Source organism: Ursus arctos, unplaced genomic scaffold (assembly GCF_023065955.2).
Source record: "Ursus arctos isolate Adak ecotype North America unplaced genomic scaffold, UrsArc2.0 scaffold_13, whole genome shotgun sequence".
NCBI classification, from domain to species: domain Eukaryota; kingdom Metazoa; phylum Chordata; class Mammalia; order Carnivora; family Ursidae; genus Ursus; species Ursus arctos.
In genome coordinates, this window is record NW_026622797.1 from 14,032,485 (window position 1) to 14,048,192 (window position 15,708).

General features: G+C 36.4%; 1 protein-coding gene across 24 annotated transcripts in view; it reads left to right on the top strand.

The window, feature by feature from the left end:
• Positions 1–15,708, top strand: part of SYNE1 (spectrin repeat containing nuclear envelope protein 1) — a 447,744-nt gene that overhangs the window by 126,359 nt on the left and 305,677 nt on the right. For 22 of the 24 annotated variants that reach the window (XM_026505077.4, XM_026505081.4, XM_026505085.4 and 19 more), the window contains 4 exons: positions 3,369–3,419; positions 6,455–6,562; positions 9,453–9,590; positions 10,766–10,930. In XM_026505077.4, coding sequence (XP_026360862.3) covers positions 3,369–3,419; positions 6,455–6,562; positions 9,453–9,590; positions 10,766–10,930 — 462 coding nt within the window. The remainder of the gene's footprint in view (positions 1–3,368; positions 3,420–6,454; positions 6,563–9,452; positions 9,591–10,765; positions 10,931–15,708) is intronic. The other 2 variants (XM_057310943.1, XM_057310944.1) reach the window with 1 other exon arrangement.

Here is a 15,708-nt window from a genome sequence, read left to right on the forward strand (position 1 = left end):
TACTTTCTAAAAATTAAATTTGAATGCTTTATTTTATTTTATTTTATTTTATTTTTATTTTATTTTATCTTATTTTGGAATGCATTTCAAAAAGGGAGCAACTGAGTAAAGAGGAGGTATCACCAACTGGGGAGAAGATTACAGGGAAAGATTTTTCTGATGTGCATGTTGGATATGTGAGGGAAAGCATTATTAATGATAAATGCTGGATATTTAACACTGATGAATTAAAAGTGAGGAAAGATAGACATGTTGGGAAATTCATTTAGTAATCTGAGGATTGAAGTAATTTTATATTCATCATGTCATTTGTGCCTTTAGAACTTGAGTCCCCATACTCTGTTCAATCTGAGAAAATCTAATTTTGACTTTCAGATTTATTATATAAGTCACTACTCACAACAAACATACAGAAGTAAGGCAGACTTGTAAAAGTCCTAATTATTCACTGTGATTAGATTTTTTCAGCCTCTCAATAGTTTAAATAACATTTATATTTTTCATACTGCTCCAATGACATATGTTCATTGTCATAAAAAAGAAAAACTGAAAGAAAGGAAAAAGAAAATTATTCGTACTTGATCTCCTAGAGAGACCCATCCTAGAAAAAAATTAATATGTTGGTGTAAGTTTCCAACATTTTTCTATATGTATGTAGACACATATAATGTTATAACAAAAATAGAATTATAATATACATACAATTTCATCATTTTTTTCTGTTAACATTATAAAAACTCTTCCCATGCCATTCTCTCCAGGACATCATATAGATGTGCAATAATTTATCCAATCTTAATTATTGAAAATTTCTGAATTTTTGCCATTATAAAAAGTGATTTTATGAACAACTTTGTAATAAAACATTGTTTTATGATTCTTTCTTAAAAGTGGAATTTCTAGGCTGAAATGCATATAGATTTTTAATGCTGATTGAATTTTTTTTTTCAAATTTTCCTATAGAAATTTTGTCCCATTTTACACACTCGCCAGCACACCAGAATGCCTATTTTCCCAGACTCTAACAATGGATATTACCATTCTTCCAAATTTTTTAAGTATTATTATTATTTTTTTATTATAAAGAGGTGGATTTACTACCAAATTTAAAATTAATTATAAGGCAAAATGACATCGGGGAGAGAAATAAATGGAATTTTCAAGATGTGTTAAAAAACTGTCTGACTTCATTGCTCAGGTCTCAACTGAGTTTTCAAAGCAGTTTGAGATTATAATGAAGAGAAACAAGAAAAACAACAAAAACCTTAATATGTTTTCCAAATAGACTTAGAAACGGGTCTAAGAAAGGAAGAGGCCAAGGGCTTATAACCCCAGATTTTCAAATAGGCAAAGGTATTGCACTAATAGAAATCTGTGACTTCAAAAAAACTTAAGCAAAACAATGTTAACTGGTGTTTCCTAGGTTGCAGGGATGAAGTTAATCTGGCATTTGGTAGAACTATGTTCGTTTTTTAAAAACTATCATTTCAGGAAACCTGTTTTGTTCCTTGACAGGATTCAGGTGCAAACATTGACCACCCGAGTAACTTATCCATAGTCAGCAAAGTAAATATTTCTAAGAAGCACCACTAGAGGCAAAAGCAGACTTTCTGTACAGATCCTAGCATAGATAGATGGGCGTACTTTGGTGTCATGTGGGGCTTTCTGGGTTTTGAGAATATAATTGGATATGCATGTTGCCGTGTGAATAAGAAACTCTATTAGAAAGTGTATTAGGCTTACCCCATATGGCCTCCAGAAAATCAGCTTTCCGTCTGATTTTCATATCAAAAGTCCTTATGTTACCCAATTGGATTTATTTCTGATCAAGTTTCTGAGTTTGTACTGTTTTAATTTCTCTGACATTAATCATCTCCCCAGATGAGTAAACTCTGTGACTGGCAGCGTCTGAGAGACAAAAGAAGGTGCTTTTGTTAATGCTCATGAGCAAGAATCGAATGCCAAAACTCCTCGAGATTTGAAAGACACACATTCCTGACATAAGCTTGTTAATACGCTTTACTAAAGAGGCTTTATTATTGAGAGATTAATTTCATTATCTAGAAAATAAATTCTGATTGTTCTTTTAAGAAGCCCCCTCTATCCCTTCCTGAAAAGAGACTACATATGATTTCTTCAGGGTTATTTCAAAAATTAATTTTGAGGAAAATATAAGCTTTGCTCTTTTTTAGTATGGCATTTGTAACGGAGGGCATATGCATCTAAAAATGTATATTTTCAATAAGAAAAAGGGACTTTTATGTATTTTATATATTTTTCATTTGCTTAATGCAGCTAAATGACCACCTAATTTCATCTGGTGAAACTCTAAGATTTTATAGACTATATACGTTAGGGCTACTGATGCCATCACTTCGAAACACTTAGTATTTGTCTAATCAAGTCTTAGCAAATAGTTCTTTTTTTTTTTTAAAGATTTTATTTATTTATTCGACAGAGATAGAGACAGCCAGCAAGAGGGGGAACACAAGCAGGGGGAGTGGGAGAGGAAGAAGCAGGCTCATAGCGGAGGAGCCTGATGTGGGGCTCGATCCCATAACGCCGGGATCACGCCCTGAGCCGAAGGCAGACGCTTAACCGCTGTGCCACCCAGGTGCCCCAGCAAATAGTTCTTTTAATTCACTTTTAAAAAGCTTGGCAACAACGTGTCTCCCAGGCTTCCATTTTTTGGTGAATTTGATTGCTGTGTTCTGTTTATGAGTTTATTTAAATTAGGTACTTTATCGATATGATTTTTAAATCTAATTTTCTTATTGGAAATAGACATTGCCATGCCTTTCTTACTCCAACCAATAAAACTGATAAACTTTTTCCCTAAAGGTGTTCTCGAATAATTAGCACTCAATCAGAAATAAATAAAATGCGCCTATTAGTTCATCTGTGTAAGCTATTAAACTTTCAGTTATTTATTCACTCATTCCTTCTCTCATTGCAACAACTACTGACTGTTTTCAGAAGCACAGCACCATCTTAATTGGCATAGGGGTACAGAGATCCATCTTATCAGTGCATTTAAGAGAAAAGAAATGAATTAATATACCTCTTCTCTACGTAGTTCACCATTTAAAATGGTTAATATTTCAAGCTATAAATATTTGTAAGATGTAAATATTGCCAAAAATTAAAACAAAACATCAAATGCTAGAATACTACATTGCCTTACTGGGTTTGAACATTTGATGCTTTCAAAAGTTATGAAAAATCTCTTAAAGTAACCATACCCTTAAAATTATCATCTATTTATTTATGGACAGATGCCTCTCCATTGTTTTTTTTTCTTGTTTCCTATATAATTTTTGTCCATGATTTATATTATTTTTCTATATATTATCTTTTCATATTGTTAGGAAATACTTCCAGGTTTTCCATCTTTTGCAAATTCTATCCAAAATTTTAAGGTAAGATTTAAATAATCTTGAATCAGTGACCTCTTTCAAACATCCTACATTGCATAGCTTATTAGCCATTCCTTTGCATGTATTTGTCTTTATATACACTTTTCTTTTAATGCATTAATTCTGTCATTTCCTTTTCCTCTCTAATAGAGTAAATAACATATGTAAGTGTTATTGAATGTCAGTTATAGTCTAAGCCACTCCCATGGACTAATCTTTAATTATAAGATAGCATCAATTAATTTCTTTTTAATAACGCTTAATAGCACTAATAAAAGGAAAAATTTACAATAACTGTGTTTGGTTTCTTTACATGTGATATGAAAAATAAAAAATAAAGCTAAAGATTTATTTTTGTATGTTAAAATATCAAGTCGGAAATACTTATTTGAAAAAAGGCAAGTATTCATTTAGCTTGTATCCTGAGTTTTATCACATCTCTTCTGCTCAGTATTTGGTCATATAGCTTATTTAGTAAAGTTCGTGACATGTGGTAAGTGCTCAGATACACTTGTGGAATTAATGACTGTTAAGTTCTTTCCCAATTTCAAGTTATCCTGTACTTTTTCCATCCTTCTTTATGTTCCATCAAGGCCTGAGGTTAAGGAACTATCAACAAAGTAGACTTTATGCCAACACTGGAATAAGAATTAAAAGTAACTAATTTTGTATCAAATGTTAAATTAATTTTTATTTCATGCTCCATGAATCATGAGCTGATGAACACACAAACATACTACAGAACATATAAAAATGCCTGTGTTTATGTTTGAATGAAAAAGAGAGAAAAAGTCATGAGAATACTGGCAATTTAGCTGCCTGGAGTTTAGGTAGTCTTCTATAGGCAAATAGACCCCCAAGTCTTTGAATGCATATAAAAGTTAACCGTTGAAGAAAAGCCCCTAGACTAAATGGGCTCTGGGAATCTAAATATTGTTTCTACAATATCTCCTCTTACAAGGAGAATCTTGAGTATGAATAGCTACATGCTTCTTCCCTTATTGCCATTTGCTTGACACCTGCCCCACCAGTAGAAAAGTCATTTACTAGATGAACTCTAATGAAGTTATTTTAAGAACATAATCCTTTGTCTCAGATGATTTTGTGAAATAATTTCAATTGGTGAGAAACAGGTCCTTGGAGGTTCACAGTGAGGTCCCATGCTCACTTTGATGATTTCCCCCTGCACTTAGTGGTCACATTGGCCTCTGGTACCTTGGAGGTAAACTAAGAGCATTTAGTTCCTCTGAGCTCCTAAGAATATGCCATTTGTGCTTTTATGGGCATGATGGTCAACCAGTCAATATATCATGTGCCTTGGTCACATTTATCTGTTCATTCAGAGGAGCCATCTTAAGAAAAGCTAAAGCTTTGGAGTTTGGGGCTCCTGTTCCATTTCCTTCTTTACTTACCTATATTACCAAACATTTATTCTACCATTATATATTGAGTGAGACTGGGTACCAGACACTGTGTTAGGCTAGAGAAAAATAAGATACATAAGGGGTTTGTACTATGGGTAGAAGGGAAGAGACGATTAAGTGAACAATACAAAATAGTGCTTTTTCAGTGAATATTTGAGCTCAGGTTGTTATAGGATCAGAGAAGTGTTCTCAAAATGTGGTCCCTAGACCAGCAACATTAGATTTACCTGGAAGCTTCTTAGAAATACAGATTCTTGGCCTCCACCCTAGACATCCTGAGCCGAGGAAGACTGAAGGTGGTGCCCAGGAATCAGTTTTCAGAAGCCCTCCAGGTGATTCTAGTGCACACCACCGTGTGAGAACCACTGGCACAGAAGAGAGACCCCCTTTGAGACTTCTGGGTCAGAAAAAGCTTTCTAGAGAGGTTGTGTCTGAGCTGAGCTCTGAAGAAGGCATTATCCAGGGAAAGATGTATTCAGGCAGGACAGGATTCCTTTTGCAAGATTGGAAAGAAAGAGAGGGCGTGGATCATGACAGCACTGTGGGCCAGCCTCTGTGCTAGGTGTGCTGCACAGGTTATCGTGAATTCTCCCCCAAACCGGGGAAGCAGTGTGTGATGTCTACTCAAGTGATGGCACAGCAGTAGAAAAAAAGATGTGTCCAAAGTCACAGAGCTGATACTTGTCAGAACCAGAATTTGGAACCAGTTTTGCCCGCCTCCACGGCCAGTACTCTGTCTCCTCTGCCATTTAACTGTCATCAGTCACTTCATCTGTGTCACAGGGCTGTGATCAAGTGAGAAGCTGTAGTTGGAAGCTCTTTGTAAGTGCCAAGAACCATGTTAAATGTGTTTTTGATTACTTTGACATTCTTAACAGATAAGAAATCTTGTGAAAAATTAGGATATTTTCACTAAATCAATGCTAGAATGACTTGTTATTATTTGTGGAAACAATGATATAAATCTCTGGGTTTTTTTTTTTTTTTTTTTCATGTTTGAGATGTGAGTAGTAGCCTGGATGCATTCTTTCAGGAAATATTTTGGTAACTATTTTATAGGTGCTGTATGTTACCAGGGTCTAGTAATACCGTATCAAACAAAATAAATATTTTCTGTCATAGTGGGGCTTCTGTTATAATACTGAATAGCATTTTTAAATATACTAGTCCACAGTGTTACTATGATTGTAACTCCTTGGATTCAGTCAAAATTTTTCTCATCTGGAATGGTCCTCTGGGATACAAATGACCTTGGGTTAAGAAGCACCCCCAGGCCTATGTTTTCAGTTCTATTCCAGCCATTGTTCTTTCTGAATATTTTTGTATTTAGGACATTCCCTCTTGAGCACATTTTCTTGATTAAATTACTGTTTCTTGAGGAAAAAAATGGAGGTAGATCATTTCAGTATTTAGCAAGATAATTGAGCTATTTTTCTAGAATTAACTTTTGCCTCTTACTCTCCAAAAGAGGTGAGGGAGAGGAGAGAGAGAAGTTTTTCAGAGACCATTGGAACTTATTAAATATCCAGTGCAGTCTAGAACCATCCAGGTATTAATCAGCAATTAAATCAATGCATAGTTACTGATAAAATTGTAATGTCTGCTGGTTTCTAGAGAGAAGACAGGCTAATTTTGAAGGAAACAAAAGTTTGGATAGAACAATTTGAAAGAGATTTGACAAGGGCACAAATGACAGAATCAAATTTGCAAGATAAATATCAGGTAATGTATGAAAAAAGATTTCAATTTCTTAAAATCCTTTTTATGAATAATATTAATATATGTCATTTAATCTATGTTCAATCTTTCGAATGATATTGAGAAAAATCTTTAAAGAAATAATATATGTTATCTTAAGTTTGCATGTAATTTAATCATTGTATTTCTGTGTAAATAGGTAGTTTTAAAGAATTTAAGACATTTATATATTGTAATATGATTGCCATTGTAGGGATAATTAACGCCTCTGTCACATTGCAGAAGTATTTCTTTTTTGTGGTTGTGATAATTAAATTCATGTCTTTTAGCAAGTTTCATGAATATAATACAGTATTATTATCTATATTCACTCTAGGACTTATTTACTACTCATTACAAGTTTGTACACTTAATAACATCTTTCCTATCTCCCCAGCCTCACCTCCCATCCCTTGCTAACCACCATTTTCTTTGTTTTTATGGATCTGGACTTTTTTACATATAAGTGATGTCACAGTATTGTCTTTTTCTGTCTGCCTTATCTCACTTAGCATAATGTCCTCAAGGTCCATCTGTGTTGTCACAAGTAGCAGGATGTCCTTCTTTCTCATGATATTTGTAGATCGATCTATCGATCTATCTATCTGTCTATCACATCTCCTATCATTCACCCATTAATGGGCACTTAGATCGTTTCCGTATCTTGGCTGTGGTGAATAATACTGCAGTAAACAAGGGAGTGCAGATAGCTCCTCAGTATCTTGTTTTCATTTCCTTTGGGTATATACTGAGAGGTGGGATTAGTAGTTTTAAATTGTGTGTGTCCATCCTGTGTATAGAGCCCTGAGCCTTCATGACTTTTCTGGAACTCCGAGTCTTATACATGACCCCAAACACCAACGTCTAGTCATTGTTTTTCTACAGCTCATGATCTTGTAGATGTCACATAACAAAAAATTCCACCGAAAGATGACTTCAGTGCCAAACTGAAAACTACTATCGAATAAGCCGCAGTTAATAAAGACTTGCGACATGACTCTTTGGGGTGGGCCCATTAAAGGGATCCGTTCCTATTGCGAACTGCCTGGTTTGACACTGTCGCTCTCAAATTGAGGCCAGGGTTGTTGCTGCTGTAGTTCCCCCAGTTTCCTTATACTGCCGTTACTTGGATTTGGGCCTTCAATTTTCACTTCTCAGACACAAAATCTTAGGTTTTCCCATTAAATTGTGATTCATTGTATGCAGCATTGCTGTTTTCCTCGTATTTAAAATAGCATTGCATTTTAGTGGCCAAACTATAACATATTCTAGTCTACATTACATTTCAGTCGGTTTTACTACATATGAGGGGGCAATGATATGACACTCACCATGGCAGATGATAAAGGGTTTAGCTGTTGGCTTTAGTGTGCAGATTTTATGTAACAATATCTATAAAGTGTGCCCGAATTTAGCTGGATGATGCCATCAATATTATATTTGTTGAACATGGCAAAGCAATGTGTATATGCTTATATGTTATTTGCTTTGAAGCTCAATATAATCTTTTTTTCTCAAAAAAGTAATTTTCTGGATGAGCTTCATTAAAAAATGATTAAACCAGTTAATTGAGAATAGAAATCCAAGAACAGTGTGTATATACTTATTAGACCATTGGTGAGTTTTAGTTCGGGTATAGATTATAAAAAAATCAAGTCCAAATTATGAAGTTACCTGTTGTACAGATGTTATTATATAAATGGAAAACAAAGAGTTAAAGAAGTATGAAACAGAAACACTCCTTTTAGGCCAAAGATGATCAGCTGTCTCTTAAAAAAGGTTTAGGGACCATCTGAAATCTGAACATAGGGAACATTTTCCTCATTTGTGTGTTCCTTACATAATCAGCATTTTCTGTTTCTACTTATCAGTCAATAGTTCATTTTCCTGTTTTTTTCATGCATAGAATTCTGTGGAACAAAATTGAAGATCAATTTTATGTTTTGGTATTTTTAAATTACGTTAAGTTAGAGGCAATGGAAGATAAAAATTGTTGTAAAATATTTACTCACCGTCTCCCTCCAGTGTTCTTCATGTGAACTTACAAGTTTGTTTACTCTGACAAATTCTTTCAAATGTGTTACCTGCTAGATTCTGTAGGGACATTCCCATGTTCCTTAACATAATTGCACATTTTAGAGGTATTTTCAATTCATATTTGGACTTGGAGTCTTATTTTAGGATATATTAATTTAATATAAAATGTAGAACTTTAATTAAAATCACTACTTCTTAAGGTTAGTATTAGACTACATATTATTAATTTATATTAAACACATGATAAAAGAAATGATACAGTAATTAATATTTTAATCCCATAAAGATAAAGCAAAATATTATTATATAATTGAGGTCCCTTAAGTAAACCTCTTTACTCTGGCGTACCTAAACACAAATTCAGATATCTTTAAATCAGTATTGTTTGGATATATATAATGTCTAGCCTAAATTATTTGGTACTTTGAAGTAAAGCAACTATTTTGATTATTAGCATAGGCTTATATTCCTATTTACTATTTTTTCTTGATATGCATGAACTGGCATATAGATTATTTAACTAGAAATGAGAAATCTTAGGTTTTAGTCCTGCCTCTACTACTTGTTCTTGTCAAGTTATTTCTGGGCTTCCTATGGTAACAGGCTGTTGTAGGGTTATGGAGAAAGCCAGAGGAATAATGTGTAGAGAGGAGTTAGCATGGAACCAAGCTCATCATCAGGGAACAGTAGCTATCACTATCATGACTGTCATCATTATTAACAACAACATATATTGAGTTTATCCCCAATATAAAGGGTTGTTATTTAGGAAATGCGGTTTCCTTTGCGTTTGGTGTTTTTGACTCATTTCCATGTTGTTGCTCTTTTCCCCCTTTAGTCATTTAAACACTTCAGAGTTCAATATGAAATAAAAAGGAAACAGATTGAACATTTAATACAACCAGTACACAGAGACGGTAAACTGTCACTTGACCAAGCGTTGGTAAAACAATCCTGGGACAGAGTGTCCTCCAGGGTAAGTTCTCTTCGTGATTAGTTTCATTAAGGCTGGCATAATTTAGTCAAGCACATTTTCCATCATGTTTTTCTGGACAGTGATTTTTCATCTGGTCCCCCATCCTCTGTCTGAGGAAGGAAAGGCTTACCTATGGGAGTTTTCCTTTAAGTTAGTGGAAGTACTTGGCTTAACAACTCTTCTGCTTTGCCTGCCCTACACATAGTTTCCCTGTTAAGTAGATGATGGATTGAAATCCTGAAACACTCCATTCTGGGTCATTTAGAAGAGATGACTCTCCCAAGAATGGAGCCTCAGCAGTTTCTCTAAAGTCTATAACCAGGTTTCATCAACAGTTGGTCATCCTCCTCTATGCACATTCATTTTTACAGTCTTTAATTTAAGCAAATCTTCTTATCCGATCCTTTGTGAACCTGAAGGAAAACTGCTCAAAAATTTTCATGTTAATATTCTGCAAACTTAAAGGCCAAGATTTCAAAACCTCTGAAACTTTTATCACTAATGGGAATGTTTGCCTTGAACTTACCCTATTTTCTTCATTTTTTATAATCTAATCTTTTCCCCACAAACTCTACCAGAGAATAAGTTAGTTCCATGCTCCTCAACCTATCCCACCTGATGTTCCAGTAATTCAGGAGACACTGCTTAAGAATTGGACAAAGTGGTAGAATGAAGAAATACTTAGAAATTGTACTATCATAGAAAGAATCCTGAATATTCCACTTCCTCCAGCGATGACTGGATGACCCTGATTTTTCTGGACCTGTTCTCATGTGGGAGGTTTTAAAGGATACACATCAGCCAGTGTATAACAGCTGCTTCCTTGAACATCTCTACAAACCCAGTCCCTTCCCTTTCAGCAAAAGCCAAATTGAAAATCAGCAGGGGTTTTATGCTCTTCCTATAAGAAGAAAATTGTTTAAGCTCTCAATAATGTCCTTCCATGTCTAAGATGTATTTTAGGTTTCCTCAAAATTTGCTTGTAACTATAATTTCCTCCTCATTCTCAAATATCAAATTCAGAACACAGATATTTTCTTCCTTGATATTTATTAAGTTAACCTGAAATTATTGACTTAAACCCTTCTGTAGGCTTTAGAAATCATTTTGGGGAGTTTTAGGAATTAAAACTTCTGTATTAAAGATAATTATGTTTTTCTACTTTTGTGTTTCAGCTCTTTGATTGGCATATACAGCTTGATAAATCTCTCCCTGCACCTCTGGGCACCATAGGCGCCTGGTTATACAGAGCAGAGGTGGCGCTGAGAGAGGAAATTACCATTCAGCAGGTCCATGAGGAAACAGCCAACACAATACAACGAAAACGCGAGCAACACAAGGTAAAAGTTCTGGTGGGGAAATCTTCTGGCACGACAGTCCTAGTGTGGTCTGGGGACGTGGCTGTTTAGACGTTCCACGGATGTGGGTCTCTCAGGCATCACTCCTACCTGTTGAGAGATGTCGCACTTCTCTCACCCATGCCTGTGACTGACAGTTCCAGGAGATTTATTTTCTGAGGTATTTTCCAGTAGTTCTGTGGTATTCCGTCTGCGGTTATCTTTGGTATTGCTGTCTCTCTATGTTATTTTTCAAAAGGTAAGCCCACAGACCATACACATTTGTATAATAATGTGGTTGGCCATTGGTTTCAGACCTCATTCTCATCTCCATTCTCAAAGGAAGGGCAAGCCAAGTTGCCAAGTTCTTATGTCCTATGCTATGACAGGGCAGGGGTTGAGGGAGGGTGCTTATTTTAGGAAGTGGTGGGATTAGGCCTTGATGACTTTTTAGTTATTTGTGACTTGTTCAGCTTACTGCAAATCAGTTGTGCTTAATACAAATTCTAACATCCTTCCTCTTTGTGTTTTGTGATAGTACAGACTTATAAAAATGCTGTTTTTCATCAGCATCACATTAAACTCAGTCCTGCATTTTATGCAGTTGAATTTGTGTACCACATTTACTGTATCATGGTAGGGGTTACTATATGTGTGGAAAACAGACAAGTGGAGATGACCACATATGGGCAATTTATAGCTTATATGTATTTTCTGCCAAAATATTAGTATTTTTAACACTGCTTCAAGGAAATAGACTGTTATATATTCTCGAACAGATTGTAAAGCAAACTCATGGCAGGTTTTGTCTCATGCCCCTCTGGGACCTTATTTTTGGAACTAGAAATATAGAGGTACGGAGGTGTCATGTGATTTTAGTTCCAGGCCCTCTCAACTCAATTCATTCAATCCAGACTCAACCACCAAGCAAGAGGGACACAAGATTTTGTGTCCTTGCACAATTGGGGTCCTTTCTGCATTTATTCTTGGCCCTTCTTCAGTTATAATCAGTACCTCTGGGCACTAAAGTTTTGCCGATTATCTCTTAGCCTCTCCCCTTCCCACCACCACCAACACACAGAAAACTCCTTAGAATCTGCTTATTAGGTAAGAGCATGACTTGGGGCCCATTCCATGGGTGGAGATACACACACATAAAGTCCAGGCCTGATGGTCTATACAATCTATGAAGATGAAAGATAGGAGATCAAATCACAAAAGTTTTTCTGGGACTGAACCAGGGCTAAGGCTTCCTAGAAGCAGAAAAGCCTAGGCTATGTCCATGTTGTGATTCCCAGGATATTAAAAATAGGGGGAAATGCTGAAACAGTGTAACACAAGTGATACCTTTACGAATTGGCAATTCATCATTCATACCGTGTCATGCATCATGTAGTAATCTCAGTGATGTCTAACCGATACGAATATTTCATACAAAAGAAGTCACCTTAGGGTTTTAAAATCAAATGTAGAGTGTGTATTGATTGTGGGTTAAATGTGTTAATTCAGCAAAGATACACCGAGGGCCTACTGTGTGCTGGCTTTACACACAAGGGGTGAAGGTGCCATGCTCCACCTTAGAGAAAATGCCCTACAATATTAGTTGTGCTATTTATTAGGTGATGAGATTTAGCGGAAATCTTAATTCGCTGCACACTCTAGGCTGAAGCAAGCCCTGCTAAGGAATGAGTTTTAAGTAGAATGTGCACATGCCGTCAGTGTATCTCTCAGTGATTATGACTCCTGGCTCCTCATGACCCTTCTGGCTCCCTTGAGAGAGTAATCCTGTGCCAACCACCGAGTGTACAGCAAGAGCCGTCCCTTTGCTGAAGTGTAGTGAACAACCATAAAAACCAGAAATGAAATGGGGTAGAGAAAAGGGGAGTGGGAGGAGTCAGAGGAGATGCTTATCTGAGACTAAAAATCAGAAAGGACTAAAGAGAAACCTGGGAAACGCAGTGAGCAGATAACAGGAAGCAAGCAGAGGCAGGTAAGGGCGAAGACTAGGTTCAAGGCAGATCTCCAGAATGATCTTTTTTACTGAGGGAGGAACTCGTACTATGTCAGGGCACAGGCACTTAAAGTAGTAGAGTCATTCAACAATGTCATTGTCAGTTATAACATCAATTCTCACTCATTTAAAATATATTTATTAGATGTCTATAATAAGATCAGCTTTGATGATGTGAGAAATTTGAATCATTGTTGAGATAACTAAAATTCTAAATCCCTTCAATAGCAGAAAAATCAGCCCATCAATTTGGTATCACTAATTTGTGCTGGTATATTGGGCTCACTTGGAAATGCAATGTATACATTGAAAAGAGCACAATATAGGACTCATCAATACATATGCAAGAATGTTTTAGAATATTATCTTCCTATCCCAGTCTGTAAGTAAGGATGGCTTTTGCCATGAATACTTAGATATGCTATCAAGATCTAGAATTTTTGGTTTTCTGCATTATTCACATCTTCTTTAAAATAAATAAATAAATATATATATATATATATATGCCACAGGAAAGTTGCTCATTACTTAATACATAATCAGTGTTTGAAAACTGGATTCAGATATTTTTAAAATATACTTTTTTGCAAAGAGGTCATTTTATAAATTGTTCTACCAAAGTTTTTTTTTTTTTTAATTAACTTGTATCTAGGTAGGGTCATATTATTCTGAAAAGCAAGATACACCTTTACTAGCTTTTCTATTTTCCAGATACCCTTATGCTTAGTTATCTAGGAAGGTAATAAATATAGTCATAGCTAACTATAATTAAGTAGTTAGCCATGTTTCTGTCTGAAGTACTTAATTTTGCTAAGCACTTGACATGTAGGATGTGAGACAGGTATTATTATCCTTATTTTGCAGATGAATAAACTTTAGGCAGAGAGAAATTAAGTGCTTGCCCAAGGTCACATAGCTGATAATCCAGATTGTTTTATTTATTTATTTGTCAGGGAGAGAGAGAGAGCACAAGCAGGGGGAACGGCAGGCAGAGGGAGAAGCAAGTTCTCTGCTGAGCAGGGAGCCCAATGTGGGACTCAATCCCAGGACCCTGGGAAAATGACCTGAGCCAGAGGCAGATGCTTAACCGACTAAGCCCCCCAGGTGTCCCGAATCCAGATGGTTTTAAATACTAAACTTAAACCATGCCCACAAAGATATTGCATGTAATACATGTGGAGTAATTAAACTTACTAATTTTTACTGTAGTATTGCTTTGGCCAAGTAAGGCTTTCAGTCTAAGGAAATCATGAAAATAGCCATCAAACTCTACCAGCTACTAACCATCTTTCTTGTAGTCATCAAACCCTACCTAGATCACTTCCCCTCCTGTTTTGAAATTTTTATTTCCTGTATGACAATGCATGCCATAATTCTTAATAACTTCAGTAACCCATAGATGATCCTGCCAATAACCGGGCCTCTTAGTTTCTTGATCTCCTGTCTTCCAGTGATCCCATCCTATACCTTTCTAGCCCCTCAAGGCATAGCCATAGTCTAGAATTTGCCATCACCAGTAACTGAAACCCCTCCACGATCTCTTTTTCAAGCATCTGTCTCACTGTCCAAACAATTTTAACCCCGACTCCAAATTGCATGGCCTCTGTGCCCTGTAATCCATGATTTTACTGCCTTTCATGCTCTTCGTGTCATCCTTTCCCTTGGTCTTCTGCTTAAATTCAATGCTGAATCAGTAAAGGTCACCACTTGTACACACACTAATTGTCTTGACCAGGTCTCCTTTGTCTTGTGGGCCTGGTTAAAACACAACCTTGGTTATAGCCCACTCTCTGCCTAGTCCCCTCCTACACATATGCAGCTGAGTGTGGCTGCAGAGAAACACACCCCCAGGCAAGATGACTAACCCAGCTGGGTCGCTAATGCTGCCTGGCACTCCAAAGGCATTTCCCGACTCCATCGCCTCTTTATTTTGGGGACAACTATTCCATACCTTGCCTCTTCAAATCTTCCACACCTCCTCCCATATCCTTACTCCCAGCTGATGACACTGCTTCCTATTTCTCTGAGAAAATAGAAGCAGTCAAAAAAGAATTTCCGCAAGCTCCCACGACCACATCAACCCACCTACATGCATCTGTGCCCGAATACTCAGTCTTCACTTCTGTTACTAGGGATGAACCATCTGTGCTCTGAGCTGAGACCAGCCCCTCCACATGTGTATGAGATCCCATCCTCCCTGCTCTTCTCCAGTAAACAATTCCTGTAGTTCTTGCCTTTTTAATTTTTTCCCTCTCTCTGCTGGATTTTTTCCACCCACATAAAGTATATGCTGTTAATCCTCTCATCTTAAAGTCTCCTTTAAAAAAGAATAAATAAAATTTAAATAATAAAACCTGTCTTTCTTAACGCCCCCCTCCCCTCCAGCTATTGTCCCTTTTCCCTCCTTCCTTTTTCAATGAAGTTCTTTGAAAGAGTTATCTGTGCTCATTTTGGTTTCAGAATTCTCTTCTCCAGTTCTTTTGAGAATCCATTCCAGTTGAGCTTTCTCTTGCCATGCTATTCATGTGAAGTTCCTGAAAGTCCTCCTTCTTCTTCACTCAGTGGTCGGTTCTCAGTCCTCATCCTACCTCGCCTATCAAAAGCATTTCACACAGTTATTTCCTCATCCTTGAACCACTTTCTTCATTTGGTTTCCTTGTTTTCTTTCTACTCCTTTGGCTTCTTTCCTGGTCTTTCTGCAAATATTCACCGCGTACTCTCTATGTGCAACTGATGTTCTAAGCATTTGTGATGCACCCGTAAGAAAAAC